Raw genomic sequence first — 18429 nt, forward strand, 5'->3', positions numbered from 1 at the left:
AAAATGAGTCGGTGAACTTAGTTCTTTCAACAATTAATATAAGATTCTGTTGATCTCCCACAAGGAAAAATTGATTTTTACCAATTTTGCTTTAAACGACTCATACTCAATTTTGATGTTTGTTTTGTGATAAATGCTATAATTATAAATGAACAGATGAAAAGATGTCATAAAAGAAAATTTAATGACCAGAAAACAAATATTATCACAAAATACTGTATTGTATTTTTAGATAGATCTTTTGTCTCTAACATGTTATAATTAAAAACATTTCTACTCTTTGCTCTTATAAATTCTTCAGTGATTTTGTCACAATTAAGCTGCCGAGCAATATCTACTTCCATGTGTAGTAAGGATAATGAATCAAGTCTTTCTTGAACCATTATTGTACATTAAGGGTTTTTGAGTTTCTTTAGGGATGAAAGCGAGCATTCTGTTGTGCCGTTTGTGATCATTAATGTTAGGAATATGTGTAAAGCAGTGTAAACATTGGAAAATATGAGTTATATTTTATCTTCTATTATGGACTCATACATGCCTACATGAGTAAAATTTGTCTTTCCTGAATCTGTGAACTTAGTTCTTATGTAAGAATGGAATTGTCCCACTTCTTCATAAAGGTCTGTATTTAAGTCATTGGGATAAGCCTGCACTAATTTCCTGAATGCCTTCATGCATTCTTCACCAGGTATATCCATGCCCTTTGTTGCTTCCTTGGAAGATGAATTTAGAAACACACTCATTGTTGGAAAACAGAAACATATTTTGCATGATAAATTTTGCATCCTCTTAATGTACCTAATACCTCGTTTATCAGCATATATAGAGAAATATCAAGCACTGTGTCCTGCAAAACAATGAAAAACTCACTTGATACATAAACTAAAACTTTTCATGTTAAATATTAATATTTCCAGTATTGTTTGGAAGTTTCTGTGTTAGTAGCATATTAAATTATTACCCATGTTAATATTATATTAAATGTATGTTAGACTGACCTTGAGTATATCCCACCTGAATTTGGAGATCATCTCAAGAACAGATTTAATGCATTGAACACTAGTGACCGAAGACCAGACAAGTTGTGGAAGGACATCATACATGAAGAAAGCAAGAAGTCATTGAAAAGACAGGAAAGACAGAAAAGACCAAAATGGATGTCAGAGGAGACTCTGAAACTTGCTTACGGAGGTCAAGCAGCTAAAGCAAAAGGAAGAAATGATGAAATAAAAGAACTGAACAGAAGATTTCAAAGGGCGGCTCGAGAAGACAGAGTAAAGTATTATAATGACACGTGCAAAGAGCTGGAGATAGAAAACCAAAAGGGGAGAACATGCTCGGCATTTCTCAAGCTGAAAGAACTGAGGAAAAAATTCAGGCCTCAAGTTGCAATAGTAAAGATTTCTTTGGGGAAAATATTAAATGACGGAAGAAGCATCGAAAGAAGATGGAAGGAATACACCGAGTCATTATACCAAAAAGAATTAGTTGATGTTCAGCCATTTCAAGAGGTAGCATACGATCAAGAACCCATGGCATTGAAGGAAGAAGTCCAAGCTGCTCTGAAGGCATTGACAGAAAACAAGACTCCAGGAATTGATGGAATATCAACTGAGATGTTTCAACAGACAGATGCAGCGCTGGAGGTGCTCGCTCATCTATGCCAAGAAATATGGAAGACAGCTTCCTGGCCAACTGACTGGAAGAGAGCCATATTTATGCCTATTCCCAAAAAAGGTGATCCACCCGAATGTGGAAATTATAGAACAACATCATTAATATCACACGCAAGCAAATTTTTCTGAAGATCGTTCAATAACAGCTGTAGCAGTATATTGACAGGGAACTGCCAGAAATTCAGGCTGGTTTCAGAAGAGGATGTGGAACCAGGGATATCATTGCTGCTGTCAGATGGATCCTGGCTGAAAGCAGAGAATACCAGAAGAATGTCTACCTGTGTTTTATTGACTATGCAAAGGCAATCGACTGTGTGGATCATAATAAATTATGAATAACATTGCGAGGAATGGCAATTCCAGAACACTTAGTTGTGCTCATGAGGAACCTTTACACAGAGTAAGAAGGCAGTTGTTCGGACAGAACAAGGGGATACCGATTGGTTTAAAGTCAGGAAAAGTGTGTGTCAGGGTTGTATCCTTTCACCGTACCTATTCAATCTGTATGCTGAACAAATAATCCGAGAAGCTGGACTGTATGAAGAAGAACGGGGCATCAGGATTCGAGGAAGACTCGTTAAAAACCTGCATTATGCAGATGACACAACCTTGCTTGCTAAAAGAGAAGAGGACTTGAAGTACTTACTGCTGAAGATCAGAGACCACAGCCTTCGGTGTGGATTGCACCGCAATATAAAGAAAACAAAAATCCTCGCAACTGGACCAATAAGCAACATCATGATAAACGGAGAAAAGACTGAAGTTGTCAAGGATTTCATTTTACTTGGATCCACAATGAACACCCGTGGAAGCAGCTATCAGGAAATCAAAAGACACATTGCAGTGGGTAAATCTGCTGCAAAGGACGTCTTTGAAGTGCTGAAAAGCAAAGATGTCACCTTGAAGACTAAGGTTAGCCTGATCCAAGCCATGGTATTTTTAGTCTCATCATATGCATGTGAAAGCTGGACAATGAATAAGGAACACCGAAGAAGAATTGACACTTTTGAATTGTGGTGTTGGTGAAGCATATTGAATATACCATGGACTGCCAAAAGAACAAACAAATCTGTCTTGGAAGAAGTGCAACAAGAATGCTCCTTAGAAGCAAGGATGGCAATACTGCATCTTATGTACTGGGCATGTTGTCAGGAGGGACCAGTCCCTGGAGAAGGACATCATGCTTAGCAAAGTACAGAGTCAGGAGAAAGAGGAAGACCCTCAACAAGATGGATTGACGTGGTGGCTGTGACAATGAGCTCAAGCGTACCAGCGATCATAAGAATTGCACAGGACCGGACAGTTTTTCGTTCTGTTGTGTATAGGGTCGCTATGAGTCAGAATCGACTCGACAGCACCTAACAACAACAACAAGATTGCGTCTGTGTGTATGCCAAACATATTTTAAAGTTATAAGTATTATTGTTTACAAAACTTAGGATGTAACTCTCTACGTAAATGCTGTACAGTTAAAAAGTGACTTGATTGAATTAAATGTAGAGGTCAACTTATTGCACATCATCTGGGACTGGAGTTCTCACTGTTTACCAGGATGTGCTCAGGAGCACACTGGTGTTTGTATCATGGCAAAGAGCATTGCTGGATCTCCTGGCTGGACTTGCTGGATCAGCAGACGTGGTTGTACAAGACGATTGTCTCAAAATGGATCAGAGACCTGTTAGCTATTAATGTAATCCGCTCTTGCCCAGTAGCCACTTATGTTGGATCCAGTTGCATGTTGGGTGAATGTAACAAGAGTTAGATACAACAGCTCAGCCATACCCCTTGTTTATTAAAAAGAAATAGTATATTCCCAAGAGACCTGCAGAGATAAGGAATTTCAGTTACATAGGAGCGGGCTGTAGGAGACAGCTATCGACAACGACGATGTTGAAGTGTAGGGGCCTCGTGGCTTAAACAGCCTTGCACATGGGTGCCCTTGTAACTGTGTGTGAACTTTATTTCCAGCCACACATTCTCATGCACTGGAGCTGATACCAGTTTCATTTAGTGCCCTGCCAGTACTCTTTCACCGCAGCACTCGCTTTTCCTTGTGTCCTGTCTGCTTGGCGTCTATGAGTCTTCGCCTTGGACAACTGATACCCTTGTTTTGTTGATCCTGGTACATACATGCTTACCTTGCTTATTGGGTAATCCCTTCCTGATCATCACTGTCCACTGACATGACTAACATGAAGAATTGTTGAAACAAGGAGGGACTCGCTGCCTCCTACCTTTGTGGTGACTGCTGAGCGGAGGCAAAGAGCAGCTTACAGTCTATAGCCCCATCCCCTAAGAAAGCCTTCCACTGTAGATGAGGAAAGACTAATGCCGACCTGAGGCATCTCAAGAGAGGGCCTCAATAATGATGATGACATTTACTGGACACTAGTTTCCTTATGGTGGGCACTACTGGCACTTGACCATGTCATCTTATTGGTCGTTAGTCATCCTGCACGGTAGCTGTTTTCTATCATTGTGGTCAGAGCTAACACCAAAATGCGAGCAATGTCCTCATTTATTCACCTACTCTCCTTCTTTACTTTTGCTGTGTTTCCAGCACTTTCTCCATTTCTCAGAAAAGCACAGAGGCAAGCAAGAGCCAGCAAGAGAAACCTCCCAGGACGGCCGCTCAGGCCTGGCAAGCACTGTTCTCATCGTCGGTTGGCTGTAACCAGCCTGGCAGGCTGTAACATGGCTCAGCCCTGACCGAGACCTGGACATGTGTCCCCATGCCTTTGTCTCCATGGGGACACAGGAGGAAACAGGGAGCTTGTCAGGGACAACAGAGTTAGGTGACTCATAGTAACCACAGCTCCGTGTCTGGGGTTCCAGAACAGAAAACAGCTTTCCATCTCCCGTCATTGATCCCAGTTCTAGCCATGTGCAGCTTCAGCTGGTTAAGTTGTTAGTCAAGAAAGTGGGAGAGCTCGGAAGCCAGTGATACCAGTCATGTGGCCCAGCACTCACCCTTTCTTTCTGTCCTAGCTGCGCACAGTGGGGTTAAATGTGGCTGTCGACAAAACTCATCAATCCAACTGCTTCTCAACACCTGTTTCCCTGCTTTCTCCTTTAACTGCTTCTGCTCCTGTTTTTATTTTAATTGTTCTGCTCTGTGCACATTTAACTCAACTCTTTTGTGGGAGGCGGCATTCAGGATATAAATCCTAACTAAATATATAATCAAAAAGTTGCACTGAACTAACCAAGTCAGGCCAAATGAGATCAACGGCTGCGACTACAAAGGGACAGGCCAGAGTGATTCTTTTCATAAGCTTGGAAACTGAATACAAGTGCAAAAGCTCTGAAGGAATTACGCAGACTGAGGAAGAAATTATCGATGCCTGGATGCTTGTCCTGGAAGCCATGTGCTTTGATCAGAAGGGTCTCCCCTCTGAGTGGGACTCTCATCAGCCCATTGGCCATGCCGTCCCGAGCTCTGCTCGTTCCAGAACTCATTCTGGGGCCAAGTGTATGAGTCGAGTGGTGGTGATGCTACCTCATTGGCTGCCACCAGGACAGCTCCTCCACTAGGCTAAGAACTATGTCAAAAGTATCCAGTAAATTACCATCATTCCTGGCAGAGTTACGAGGATTCTGTGCCCAAGGACTTAGCTGAAAAGAAAGCTAACTCTTGGAATGAATGGCGTGTCTGAAAATAGACTGGAATCACTGAGGAGGAAACCCTCCCGTAGCTGTAATAGTTGAGGAGTGGGCACGCACCAGAATCACCCCAGCCACTTTAGCCATCCTGATCACGTTGCCACCTCTCTCAATAGAAAACAGCCACCTTGCCAGATGACTAAGGACCTAAAATGGTTCTAGATGCTGTTTGGAACAGATAGGGTGGGAGGAGACTGGCCATGGGCAGGTCTGGCCAGGTGCTAAATTGGGTTGAGTGTGATTCCAAGAGCACCCCAAGAAGCAAGCAGGCAGGAGGCCACCAGCACCACCTGGGCAGACCAGCTGTTGTTGGAATGTCCTCATTTGTCTGTGTGCAGAGCAGGTAGATTCTCAGAACAGTGCTGCTGGGAATGGAAGCCAACCTCAGAATCACTGGAGGGCGCCAGGCCCGCTCCTCATACAACACTAGACGGGCGATAGAGGACCAGGCAGGCTAACTCCTGGTTTCGCCTTTTCCAGTTCTTTCTTAGCTGGTAGCAGACACATGCTGTCACCCCCCAAATAAAACTCACACAGTATCCCTGCTCAGCCAGGCCTTTCTCGTTTACCTGCTCTATTAGCCGAATGTGAGTCTGGTGGGAAGAAGGTTCTGTCACTTTTCAGATCACCCACCCATGGTCATTACCATTTCGCACCCACCTAAGAGTTTTGTCTTCATAATAATTGTGAAACGAGCACAAGCTCACCCGTAAGACCCCTCTGATGAATGCTGAGTGCGTGCACTTCCGTGGATGCAAGGTCTCTACGAAGAGGGTGATGGTCCCGTTTTAGAGACAGGAAGATGGATGCTTAGGTTAGGCAACTGCCCAGGTTCCTCTGCTCCCAAACACCCAGACCTCTTACTTTAACTCCTGCCTGCTGCTCCTTCGTGCCCCGCCCCCCCCCATCATATCCAGCGGGAAATCCTGGTTTGCTCCCCTGTGACATTGCTTTCCTCATCCGGGAATTACATGCAAATGACAGGAGAGTCCAGGCATTTCTCTTGCAACCTCTCTCTGTAGTCGGCTCCCTTGCTCCTGGAGCCCCAGCTCCAGGGCCACTGGCCTCGGATTGGCTAACAGTAGCAGCACTGGTGTTCGAAAGCTTTGTCAGGCGAAGGGTTAAATATATTGAAATAAGCCTGGTTCTCACAAAAGAAGGAGCATTTACACCCTTTACGTTTATGGAAAGACTTTGTGCAGGAAAACAACTACAACATTGTGCCTGTTTTAGGAAGAGAATGGCCAAAGTGTCTTTAATTCACTGTTTACCCGTGAGAATTACTCCCAGGAGCAATCCTGCAATAAAATCTTCTTGGTCTATGAGAATAGAAAGAAATTGAATCAAAAGACTCTATTTCCACTTGTATTTATTCAGTCTGGGAAATTCAGTGGGCCGGAGCGTTAGTACCAGCAGGGGATTCCTTGCTCCTAGCGTTAAATTACTGTCATAATCGCTCAATTATTTCTTCCTTGTACTGTTTAAAATAAAAATCCATCACATTCGATGTTTTCTCCTAGCATTTATTAGGTGGAGTGTTTAGGAAAATCAATTATAGTCAGTCAGGCATGAATTGATGAATGTTCTTGTAATAATTGTCAGTTGTTAAACTGAATGTACTTTCTCTTTTCACCCCTTTTCATTTCCTTCAGAGGGCAGAGGTGGCTCAGAGAGAGGCGGAGACCCTAAGGGAGCAGCTCTCGTCGGCCAACCACTCTCTCCAGCTGGCCTCACAGATCCAGAAGGCTCCGGATGTGGTGGGTAGTCACGGCTGTCGGGCCTCTGCCCGCCTGGCATCTGCAACTTTATGTTACAGCTGCTTTGTTATTTTTGTTCCTAGCGTCTCTTTCTGGAATAATATTTTCAACAGGACTGCTTTCTTGGTGGGGGGTGCTTTTAAGAATTTGAGGGTGGAACCTGTTCAAGTCAGAAGGCCAAGCCTCGCTGATTATGCACCCGTGCTTCACGGTCAGCATGAGGCCTCCCAGTACAGAGCCGGAGGTGGGTGAGATGGGATCACGCTGGCCCAGAGGGTAATTGACAGTGCCCGGGTGGAGATCGTTGACTGAATCCTTGCCAGAACTGCAAGGGAAAATTGGAAGTTTGTTCTCCTGGATGTGTACTGCCGTGGCGAAAAACCGTTCATGGTGAGCTGGGAGGCCCATGAGGTAATAAAATAGCCACCTGCTCTGACTTACATCAGCACTGGACTCTCACATCTGAAGTGCCAGCATTCAGGAAGAGCAAGGCAAAAACCTTGGTCATTTTGCCTCATGGTTTTATAAGATTAACAAAGGTAGCTCTTAGCTAGAACTTTCTCAGCTTGACCAAGAGGACTTTGGATTACTGGTTGTCAGACTCTTTCTTTTTCAGTTCTGTGCAGTGACTTGGAGCAGCATAGTGGTTAAGACCACAGATATCAGCCATACTCTTAGGTTCATATCCCAGTTCTGCAACTTATCGGCCTTGTGACTTTGGACATGTGGCTTAACTTCCCTGACTCTCAGTTTCATCTCCGTGAAGTGGGGGTTTTGCGAGGACTCAAAAAGTTTTTGTGAGAAAAGCGTTTAGAACGATGCCTGGCATCTAATAAGTCCTTAGTAAAACTTTGCAATTGCTCGTAATACTGTTACTGTGGCTGGCGTCATTGTCTCTGATCCGGGAGTCCTAGTCTCTACCAGGCTCAGCTCTGTAGCTAGTCTCCTCATTTGTAAAATAAAAATTAAGTGATTCTAAGGTCCCTTTGGAGCCCTGGTGGCACAGTGGTTAAGAGCTACGGCTGCTCACCAAAAGGTCAGCAGTTCAAACCCACCAGCCACTCCTTGGAAACCCTGTGGGGCAGTTCTTCTCTGTCCTGTAGGGTCACTATGAATCAGAATCAACTCGACAGCAACAAATTTGGGTTCTTTTTTTGGTTTGCTAAGGTCCCTTTAGCCCTGATACCCTATGATAAGTGTGTTGCAATTATAGATGTTCTTGTATTCAACAAAGATTTATTGAGCCCTTCTGTGTGCCAAAGCTTGTAGCAGACACTAGGAAAACAATGAAGAATGAGAGTAGGTCCTTCCCCGAGAGACAGCAGTCTAGCAGGAAAAAATTACTGTTGTAATAAATTTTTACGTCAATTTGGCAGGCATTATTTCACCTAATCTGTGAAACGGGGTATTACTATTTATATAGATGAAGGAAACCCTGCTGGTGTAGCAATTAAGTGCTACAGCTGCTAACCAAGGGGTTGGCAGTTCAGATCCACCAGGTGCTCCTTGGAAACTCTATGGAGCAGTTCTACTCTGTCCTGTAGGGTCTCTATGAGTCGGAATCGACTCGACGGCACTGGGTTTGGTTTGGGTTTTTATGTAGAGGAAGAAGCAGGAACTCTATGACCAGGAACACCTCCCCCAGAATTAGCCAGCATCTGAGCCCAGACTGGACCGGGGTCTTCTGACGCCCTGCATCCATTGCTCTCGAGTCGTTTCCACTCATGGAGACCCCGTGTGTGTCAGAGCAGAGCTGTGCTCTCGAGTCGTTTCCAGCTCATGGAGACCCCGTGTGTGTCAGAGCAGAGCTGTGCTCTCGAGTCATTTCCAGCTAATGGAGACCCCGTGTGTATCAGCAGAGCTGTGCTCTCAAGTAGTTTCCGGCTCATGGAGACCCCGTGTGTGTCAGAGCAGAGCTGCGCCCTTGAGTTGTTTCCACTCATGGAGACCCCGTGTGTGTCAGAGCAGAGCTGCGCTCTAGAGTTGTTTCCGGCTCATGGAGACCCCGTATGTGTCAGAGCAGAGCTGCGCTCTCGAGTTGTTTCCACTCATGGAGACCCGGTGTGTGTCAGAGCAGAGCTCTGCTCTCGAGTCGCTTCCACTCATGGAGACCCGGTGTGTGTCAGAGCAGAGCTCTGCTCTCGAGTCGTTTCCACTCATGGAGACCCCGTGTGTGTCAGAGCAGAGCTGCGCTCCCGGGTCGTTTCCGCTCATGGAGACCCCGTGTGTGTCAGAGCAGAGCTGTGCTCTCTGGTCCCTTCCGCTCATGGAGACCCCGTGTGTGTCAGAGCAGAGCTGCGCTCTCGTGCCGTTTCCGCTCATGGAGACCCCGTGTGTCAGAGCAGAGCTGCGCTCTGGGGTCGTTTAAGCTCATGGAGACCCCGTGTGTGTCAGAGCAGAGCTGCGCTCTCGAGTCGCTTCCGTTCATGGAGACCCCGTGTGTGTCAGAGCAGATCTGTGCTCTCGGGTCATTTCCGCTCATGGAGACCCCGTGTGTCAGAGCAGAGCTGCGCTCTCAGGTCGTTTAAGCTCATGGAGACTCCGTGTGTGTCAGAGCAGAGCTGCGCTCTCCAGTCGTTTCCACTCATGGAGACCCCGTGTGTGTCAGAGCAGAGCTGCGCTCTGGGGTCGTTTCCGCTCATGGAGACCCCGTGTGTGTCAGAGCAGAGCTGCGCTCTCGAGTCGCTTCCGCTCATGGAGACCCCGTGTGTGTCAGAGCAGAGCTGCGCTCTCGAGTCGCTTCCACTCATGGAGACCCCGTGTGTGTCAGAGCAGAGCTGCGCTCTCGGGTCGTTTCCACTCATGGAGACCCCGTGTGTGTCGGAGCAGAGCTGCGCTCTCGGGTCGTTTCCGCTCATGGAGACCCCGTGTGTGTCGGAGCAGAGCTGCGCTCTCGTGTCGTTTCCGCTCATGGAGACCCCGTGTGTGTCTGAGCAGAGCTGCGCTCTTGGGTCGTTTCCGCTCATGGAGACCCCGTGTGTCAGAGCAGAGCTGCGCTCTCGGGTCGTTTCCGCTCATGGAGACCCCGTGTGTGTCAGAGCAGAGCTGTGCTCTCGGATCGTTTCCGCTCATGGAGACCCCATGTGTCAGAGCAGAGCTGCGCTCTCGGGTCCTTTCCGCTCATGGAGACCCCCTGTGTGTCAGAGCAGAGCTGCGCTCTCGAGTCGCTTCCGCTCATGGAGACCCCGTGTGTGTCAGAGCAGAGCTGCGCTCTCGGGTCGCTTCCGCTCATGGAGACCCCGTGTGTGTCAGAGCAGAGCTGCGCTCTCGGGTCGCTTCCGCTCATGGAGACCCCGTGTGTGTCTGAGCAGAGCTGCGCTCTCGGGTCGCTTCCGCTCATGGAGACCCCGTGTGTGTCTGAGCAGAGCTGGGCTCACGTGTCGTTTCCGCTCATGGAGACCCCGTGTGTGTCAGAGCAGAGCTGCGCTCTCGTGTCGTTTCCGCTCATGGAGACCCCGTGTGTGTCAGAGCAGAGCTGTGCTCCGCAGGGATCTTAGTGGCTGACTTTGGGGAGTAAATCAGCGGGGCTTTCTTCCGAGGTAACTTCGGGTAGACTTGAACTGCCAGCCTGTGGTCTGCAGCGGAATGTGGTAAGCATTTATGCCACCCAGGGGCTTCTCTGACTCCCTGGACCAGGCTTTAAACCACGGAGAAACCTGTGAGAGCTGGAACGCGATGGGCCTGCCCTGTTTTTCCGGGTCTCACAGGTTCTCCACCCTTTGATAGAGTGCAGTCACCACTTTTTCAGCGCTCTCTGTTTAACGGAAGTTATTTGAGTTTTCCTTCTCTGACAGGTTTCTGCTTTGCACAGGTTCCGGCTTTCACAGGTTTTACTGTATTCCCTAGAAGTACATCTGAACCATAGCATTTCAGACCTAAAGCAAATTTTTCATGTTAGGGCTACCTTTTAAGAATGGATTTTAGTTTTCTTTTTTTTTAAGTATGTTAAATAAAACATGATTTGAGTGTTTCAGGATATGGAGAAATTGGAGAAATTTTTCCATTAAAGGGACCGTCACATCCTTTGTGCTTCATGGACTCTGGGTCTTAATCTTAACCAAAATGCACCCTTCGCTTTGTTACTTTTCTGTCACCCAAGTTCAGAGGCCTGAATACCATGCCATCGCTGAAAGAAAGCCCTCAGGGATGGATCAGTACCAGCCTCTCCAGCCTCTATGGTCAGCTTGGTACTCTAGGGGAAGCCATGCATCCTAGTGTGTCTGCACAGGGCTCCTGAGTGAAATGTTTTGATGGAAAGGATTTTCGGCACCATTCGGGACTGCAGCAACCCAAACATTTGAGAAGGAAATGAATGTTTTTGCGGGTAGAGTAAGTTGCAGATCGTAGGGGTGCTTAGACACTTCATCATCGGTAAGTGCAGTGTTTACATGGCATTGATTCAGTCTTCAAAGAGCGATCCTGCTGGGGTTTCCGTTGGGTCTGCATTCCCCACATAGGCCGCTGCAGCTCCAGCCAGTTGGGTAGTGAGCATAGGAAACTGGGCCGGCAGAAGAATGGTCTTTTGGCTTTGGCCGGCATAACACGGCAGAAAAACAGTGGACTCTATCGATGTAGTGAAAGCCAAAACTGATCCATCGGGGGTCAGCGGAATCACCGATCCTAGAAGGTGAGCAGTCACCCACAGAGCTCTGGTAGAGACGGGCCAGGCTTCAGGTGGGCATCTCATTTCTGCCTCCCAACACCACAGCCCTTAGAGGTGCTATTATTATCATCGTTCTACAGATAAGGAGACCGAGGTTCAGACCAAAACCAAACCAAACCCATTGCTGTCAAATCAGTTTAGACACATGGTGACAACTTGTGTTACAGAAGTAGAGCTGCTCCATAGGGTTTTCATGGCCATAATCTTTACCCAAGTAGATTACCAGGCCTTTCTTCCATGGCACTGCTGGATGGGTCCAAACTGCCAACCTTTGGTTAGTAGACGAGTGCAAACCATTTGTGCCACCCAGGGACCTCCTGAGGCTCGGAGGAGTTAAGTAATTTGCCCAAGGCCACACAGCTTGAAAATGTAAAGCCAGAATCGAAACCTAAGTTTGTCCTACTCCAAAGTTCATTCTTCTTCCCCAACGCCTGCCCTACCCCTTCTTCATGTGCGCTGAAGGAGACAATCTAGATGAAGGTACTTTTAAAGTGTTGTTAGGTGTCGTAGAGTCGATTTCCAACTCATAGCAACCCAATGTGACAGAGTAAAATTATCCCACAGGGTTTTCTGAGCTGTCGTCTTTACAGGAGCAGATCACCAGGCCTTTTCTCCAGCTGAGACTGGGTGGGTTCGAACCACCAGTCTTTCAGTTAGCAGCCGAGTCCTTAACCATTGTGCCACCTGGGTTCCTTACTTTGTGAAGTATTTGCAGACAAATACGATCAGTTCAGGGTTCTGGTGCACCAAAGCAGGCCACCTTTTTTAACCTAAACAGACCAAAATAATACTAGAAAAAGTGAATAGTGTGATAGAAGCCAGCCTGCTTTGTTTAACTGGTGGTGGCAGGAGTAGAGGTGGCAAAAAGAAAGAGATGAAACAGAGGCCCCTGTTCCCTCTTCTTGCCCTCAGTGGGGCACATAGAACTAGAAGCTTAGCCCAGCCTGCTGCTGCGTGTCTCAGGCTGGGGTCCAGGGCTTGCCGTCACTCTGCAGTGAGGATTTCCGTATTGAGTAGTGATTCTGCGTCTCATTCATATTTAACATGGAAATGGCTGCAGGATAAGAGAGCTTGTTATCCAGCTCCCCTCAGTCTCAGCGCTCCAGTCTTAGTCAGACTACTCCACGGACAGTTAGACAACTTGTGATATTTCCTGCCAGCAGGTGAGCAGTAAGGGGAGGCAAGCAGGTTCAGAGAGACAAATCTGATGGAAGGCCACCGGAGTGACTTCTGTTTTTACGTTTTCTTTTCCCTTTGAAAACATGCCCCACCACTGGCATCAGAAGCCCTTCTATTTTTTCCATGTTTTAAAGTCAGGATTCTGGGCTTGGGTTAGTCCCTTTCTGCTCCTTCCTTCACATGCTTTTCTGAGCCAGGGTCCTGCCTCCTTCCTTCATGTGCTTGTCTGAGCCAGGGTCCTGGCTCCTTCCTTCATGTGCTTGTCTGAGCCAGGGTCCTGAGCCTGGCTTCTACCAGAATCCCTGAGGGAGCTTCTAAGGCCGGGAACCTGTATATTTCCCAGATCTCCCAAGTGATTCTGGGGCGATTAAGCCCTGGACAGATGTGAGGGTATCAGTGCCCCTGGCCCCCATTGAATCCACATGTGCCCATTGTAACTTCACTTCTTGAGTAGCAATCTCAGTGGCTTTCAATGGCCTGACACCAGCCTCCCTGAACTTGTAACGGCTGCCCCTTTTACCTCAGGATGCCCACCTTGCTTGCTGTTGCATAGGTTTTCTTTCCAGATGGTGATCTTTGGGCTTAGCGGCCCTGCTCTGTCACCCTGGCTCAGGCCTCTCGCACCTCCCAGCCCTAGATCGTCCCACAAGCCCGTCTTCATTTCCTTCTTAGTTCCCTGTCATGTCCTGATGATGGGACATCCAGGGGTACTCCCCATCCTGGAGACAGGAGTGACCAGGCCTGGGCTGAGGGAAGGTGATCTTTTCTTATCTCTAGCATCTTATGGCTTTGGGGTCTGTCATCTCACCTCCTTTTATGCACGTCAGTAATGACGTCTGCTACATTATGAATGAGGAATGTGGCTCAGACTCCTGAGGATTAAATGACATGCGCAGGGTCACACACCAGCTTGTGGCAGAGCTGGAACTGGGGTTGACAGAAGGACCACCCACTCCCAGGTATGTGTCCTGGCTCCAGGGTCAGCACCAAGAGCTGCTGTCCTCATACATAGTATCTGAGGTGCTTATCCATGATGTATTAACTCATGTTTGCCCCCTTTAAAACCCAGATCATCTTTTGGTTGCTTTTACAGGCTCTTTCCCTAACAGCACCTTAAGCACTTTTTTGGGGGCTGGATCCCTCAGGTTGGGAGGTTGATGAAATAAATTAGGTAGACATGGATCTGTTTATACCCACCATCACCTATCCTAGCCCCTTCCTGCATCAGAGCCTCCAGGGGCTTCCTGTGGCCACCCCAAGTCCAGGCTTCTTGGGCCACCCCCCCCCCAAACGTTCCCCAGCAGGTGCCAGCATGATCGCTCAAAAGGCAGTGTGGGTCACTTCTCCTGCCCTGTCCCCTGTCCCTCCCAACCAAGGCACCTACCCTTTCCCTAGGCTCCTGCCCTAAAACCGAGTCCGCCTTTTTTCTGCCCAGCCCTGCAAGCTAGGCCTGTCTCTCCCTTCTTTCCCGGCCTCCTCCCGAGGCTCCCTTATTGTTCCATTAGACTCCACTGTCCTGACACGTGGGAGACCACCACATACTGCCCAGGGCTCCTTGCCATGGGTCCCGGCCAACGTTGTTCAGGGCAGTGCCTCCCAGGCTCCCTGTGGCCAAGGACAGTTCTGTTTTGTTTTTTTCGTTTCCAATCTGTGGCAGACTGATAGTTTTACAAAAGACAGTGAAAGTGTCACAGCAGTGTGGAGTTGCTGTAACAGTTTCCAAGCCTTCACTCTCACTTTCTGTGCTTGTCTCGTTGTGCACCAGCCGCAGTTTAATTGGCCGCAGTCCGTGGCCTGCACTTGGAGTAGGACTGGTCTGGACGGCATGTGCCTGTGAAATAAACCTTCGGGAAGATGCTCACTGGGCCCCGGGGCCGAGTGCAGATCTTCCAGGGGTGGGGGAGAAACAAGGACCTGATTTTACAACCTGACACAAATCCAAGACACACAGAGGAGTCACTGCGTTACACATCAAGCTGGACAGTCTTAAAGTGGTAAAGACCTTAATTTCCCAGGAGGAACATGTGAAAAATTGTTTCCCTGGGTGATTGATTGGCTGTCCCCAAATGCAAACAAGCCCATCAGGGCACAGAAGGGCATGGTTGCACCTGCCAGCTAGGGCCTGCCACTGCCACCCAATATGGGTAAGATTGACACAGAGCAGTGCATTTCAGGGGAGGAGGTGACAACAGGGACAGTGGCATTTGGGCCACGACCTGAGCTACCCCCAGGTTTTGCCATCGTTGGGGCCAGAGCCGTCCTGTCCTCCGCATCCCGTCACTGCCGTTCACACATGCCTCTGCCTCTCTAAAAAGCTTTCCAAATCATTCAGGAACCGGCATTATTTTTAAAACTTGAAAAAACACCGTTTTAGTCTTTGAAAAGTAGAATTGTGGATGAGTTTTTCTTTTTTATACCTTTTCTCTGTTTTGCATATTTTCCACAATAAGCATTTTTTGAGGAAAAAATTTTTTTAAAAAAATCAGATTATCATAAGAGTTTCTAAGCCAAGGGACCCCAAATACACATTTTCCATATCTTTTAGCTATTTTGAAAATGCTGGCTCTGAGAATCAGCTCATCAAACAGTATCTAAGTTTCTAGATAATCGATTTAATAATGAAACCAAAAGACATTGATTCATATCTCACAATTGAAAACTCGAATGCTTTGGAATGTTCTGGAACATGCTGCCCCTCCCCCACCCGTCACAAGTCTTTGCTCGGACAACATCTCAATAAGCCTCAGTAAAGCCTCTCCCACCTCCCAGCCCCCATGCTTGTTTCCTATGTTTTTCTGTAGCACTTATCACCACCCTAACATGTTTATTTATTGCATCTCCCCATCCCCACTAGAATGTAAGCTCTGGGAAGGCAGGGGTTTTTGGCTTTTTTGTTCGCAGCTGTATGCCATTACATTGTGGGCACTCAATAAATATTTGTTGAGTGACTAAATGCAGATGGAGCAAGCTAGCATATACGTGGGAAGGTGCCGTGGCGGCCCGTTGTAGGCTCAGCCTGAGTAGAGGCCGGGAGTGTCTCTTGCTGTGAGCTCACCATCCACGCCCTTGAGTCTTGTGTTTTCCCCTCGTTGCCAGCACAGTTGCCCCAAGCCCATGCCCGAAGCTGGTGCAGTTTTGTCATTTCCTTTCTTCTCCCTAGGAGCAGGCCATAGAGGTGCTGACCCGCTCCAGCCTGGAAGTTGAGTTGGCCGCCAAAGAGCGGGAGATCGCCCAGCTTGTGGAGGACGTGCAGAGACTCCAGGCCAGCCTCACGAAGCTGCGCGAGAACTCGGCCAGCCAGATCTCCCAGCTTGAGCAGCAGCTGAGTGCCAAGAACAGCACGCTCAAAGTAAGGGTGCCGGGAGGCTGCAGGAGGGCGCCACCCAGGGAGGGAGGGCTGGATGTGCGCACATCCCCCCAAGCCCCCTCCATCTGTGCACCAGTCCTGGGGGCACTGAGGGAGTGCGAGGTCGGCAGGTGGGTCAGGCTGGCACTGTGCTTCTTGGTCTCATCAACATCCTGAGCTCCTCACTAGGTCATTTCTGCCCCCAGTGTCTGCACTGGGTGTGGTGACAATGGCAGGGGGCCTTGTCTTGGAAGCGGCCTTATTTGCCCAGCCTTGGCCGTGGCATGACACATAGCTAACTTTTATTGTCTGCAAAGGTAATGGTTAAAATTCATTCCCCTCTAAAAGCGGAAGTGCCTATTTGGGATTTTTTACCAGTCTGAGCTTCAGCAAAAGGTTTCCCCTCAAATGAGGGCAGCATAAACAGGACCTGAGGCTCCCCTCAGACTCATCACTTAGATGCACATGTCTACTCTCCACTGGAGCTCCTTCTTAGAGGGCATGTTGTGTGGAAGAGAGCCACTCACTGGCATCAAACATAGTAACCTTGAGTGTCTATACAGTGGCTCAAGCAGAGCCACCTGGCCCTGAGGCAGGAAGACAGTTTGAACTTCTGTTAGCTTCTGCCTGGACTATTTTTTGCTCCTAGCGGGCCACTCCTGGCATGCACAGGTGTCCCTGGCACTTGATCTCAATCCCTGTCCTCTAGCATCTCTCCACTGGACTGTTGGCCACGTGAGAACTCCCAAGATGGAAAGTCTGGTGTCTACCTGGAGGCCCTGTGGTCTCTTGCTGTGGGGCCTGGGGTATTTGTCCAGGTCAGATGCTGTTTCTGCATATGTGTCTGTTGGCCAGCTCTGTTGGGCTTCCCTGGCTTTCTGAGAATGATCCTAGCAAGAGAGTTTCAGAACCCAGTGCCTCAAAACTCTGGCTCTCTGTGTGCCTCCAGCCAAATGGAAGCCAAGCAGTTCCTCAAGCTCATCTGTGACCTGAGCTGCAGGAGATGTTTCTGGGTCCTGGCGCTGTGCCCTCAGGCCTGTGCTGCACTCAGGGGCCCAAAGATCAGTGCTGCTTCAGCACAGGGTGCCCACAAGTTCAGCCTCCTATCTCCCAACGCAGAGTTGTTAGCCAGTCTGTTCAGAAGATAGACCCTCTTGGGGTTTCTCATAAATTTGTATCCCAAATCCAGAACCTGGCGCCTTTTTCATATGTTAACAATAATAATAATACTTCATTTAAGGTATTTCCAGTCTGTTGAACGTAGTATAACAGAAGGTAGTTCCGGAATCCTAGGATCATAGCATGTCAAAGCCAGAAAGGACTCCTCTGGAGGTGTCTTTCTTATTTGACAGATGTAGAGAGAAGGGCCAGAGAGGGACAGGTCTCCAGGCTCCCAGGCTAGAGGCTTCCCCACTCTGTAACCTCTCCCCAGCCAGTATTAGGGCTCACTCAGGTTTCTTCCTACCCTTCTCAATCTCTGTGTGTGAGTGAGTGGCTGGCTATGAAGTATTTCCATTATGTGTTAAATATAATGGATATACTTTATATATATATTAAATACAGTGAATCGAAGTTAGTTGCAAAAATGTAAAGAAAAATTTTTTATATAATTCTGCCAGAGCCCTGGTTGCACAGTGGTTAAGAGCTACGGCTGCTAACCAAAAGGTCAGCAGTTCACATCCACCAGCTGCTCCTTGGAAACCCTGTGGGGCAGCTCTACTCTGTCCTATAGGGCCACTACAAGGCGGAATGGACTTGGCAGGCGACAGGTTTGAAAGATAATTCTAGAACTCGGTCAGGCTCATTTTAATTAAAAAAAAAAATCCAGCTTGTCTTCTTGACATATCACCTGTTTCTAACCCAAGACTAAATTGTTGCAGCTTCCAGGGGGCCTGTCCTCCTGGTGGCTTGCTGACCTGATCTCGCCAACACTACCCGCACCCATGGCTCACCCTCACTAGTTTCTTCGTTGCCTCTTTGGGGTGGGTGCCTGGTTCTCTTTGAGGAGACAGTTCTGCCATCTTTGGGGAGGTGGTTGAGATCTGGTCACCTTTCTTATCAGCCATGGGGACAAATCCTGAGGTTTTGATTCTCTCGTCAGCTTGCCAATAATTGCCCAGAATTCCTGCCCGCAATCATTTTTCA

At 48.0% G+C, this 18429-nt stretch overlaps 1 protein-coding gene across 9 annotated transcripts in view; it reads left to right on the forward strand.

Moving 5' to 3' along the window:
* The window catches only part of CUX1 (cut like homeobox 1), a 458571-nt gene that overhangs the window by 340280 nt on the left and 99862 nt on the right, over nucleotides 1–18429 (forward strand). For 7 of the 9 annotated variants that reach the window (XM_064295901.1, XM_064295905.1, XM_064295900.1 and 4 more), the window contains 2 exons: nucleotides 6992–7096; nucleotides 16099–16287. In XM_064295901.1, the coding sequence (XP_064151971.1) occupies nucleotides 6992–7096; nucleotides 16099–16287 (294 nt within the window). The remainder of the gene's footprint in view (nucleotides 1–6991; nucleotides 7097–16098; nucleotides 16288–18429) is intronic. The other 2 variants (XM_064295906.1, XM_064295899.1) reach the window with 1 other exon arrangement.

This window comes from Loxodonta africana, chromosome 12 (assembly GCF_030014295.1).
Source record: "Loxodonta africana isolate mLoxAfr1 chromosome 12, mLoxAfr1.hap2, whole genome shotgun sequence".
Taxonomy (NCBI): domain Eukaryota; kingdom Metazoa; phylum Chordata; class Mammalia; order Proboscidea; family Elephantidae; genus Loxodonta; species Loxodonta africana.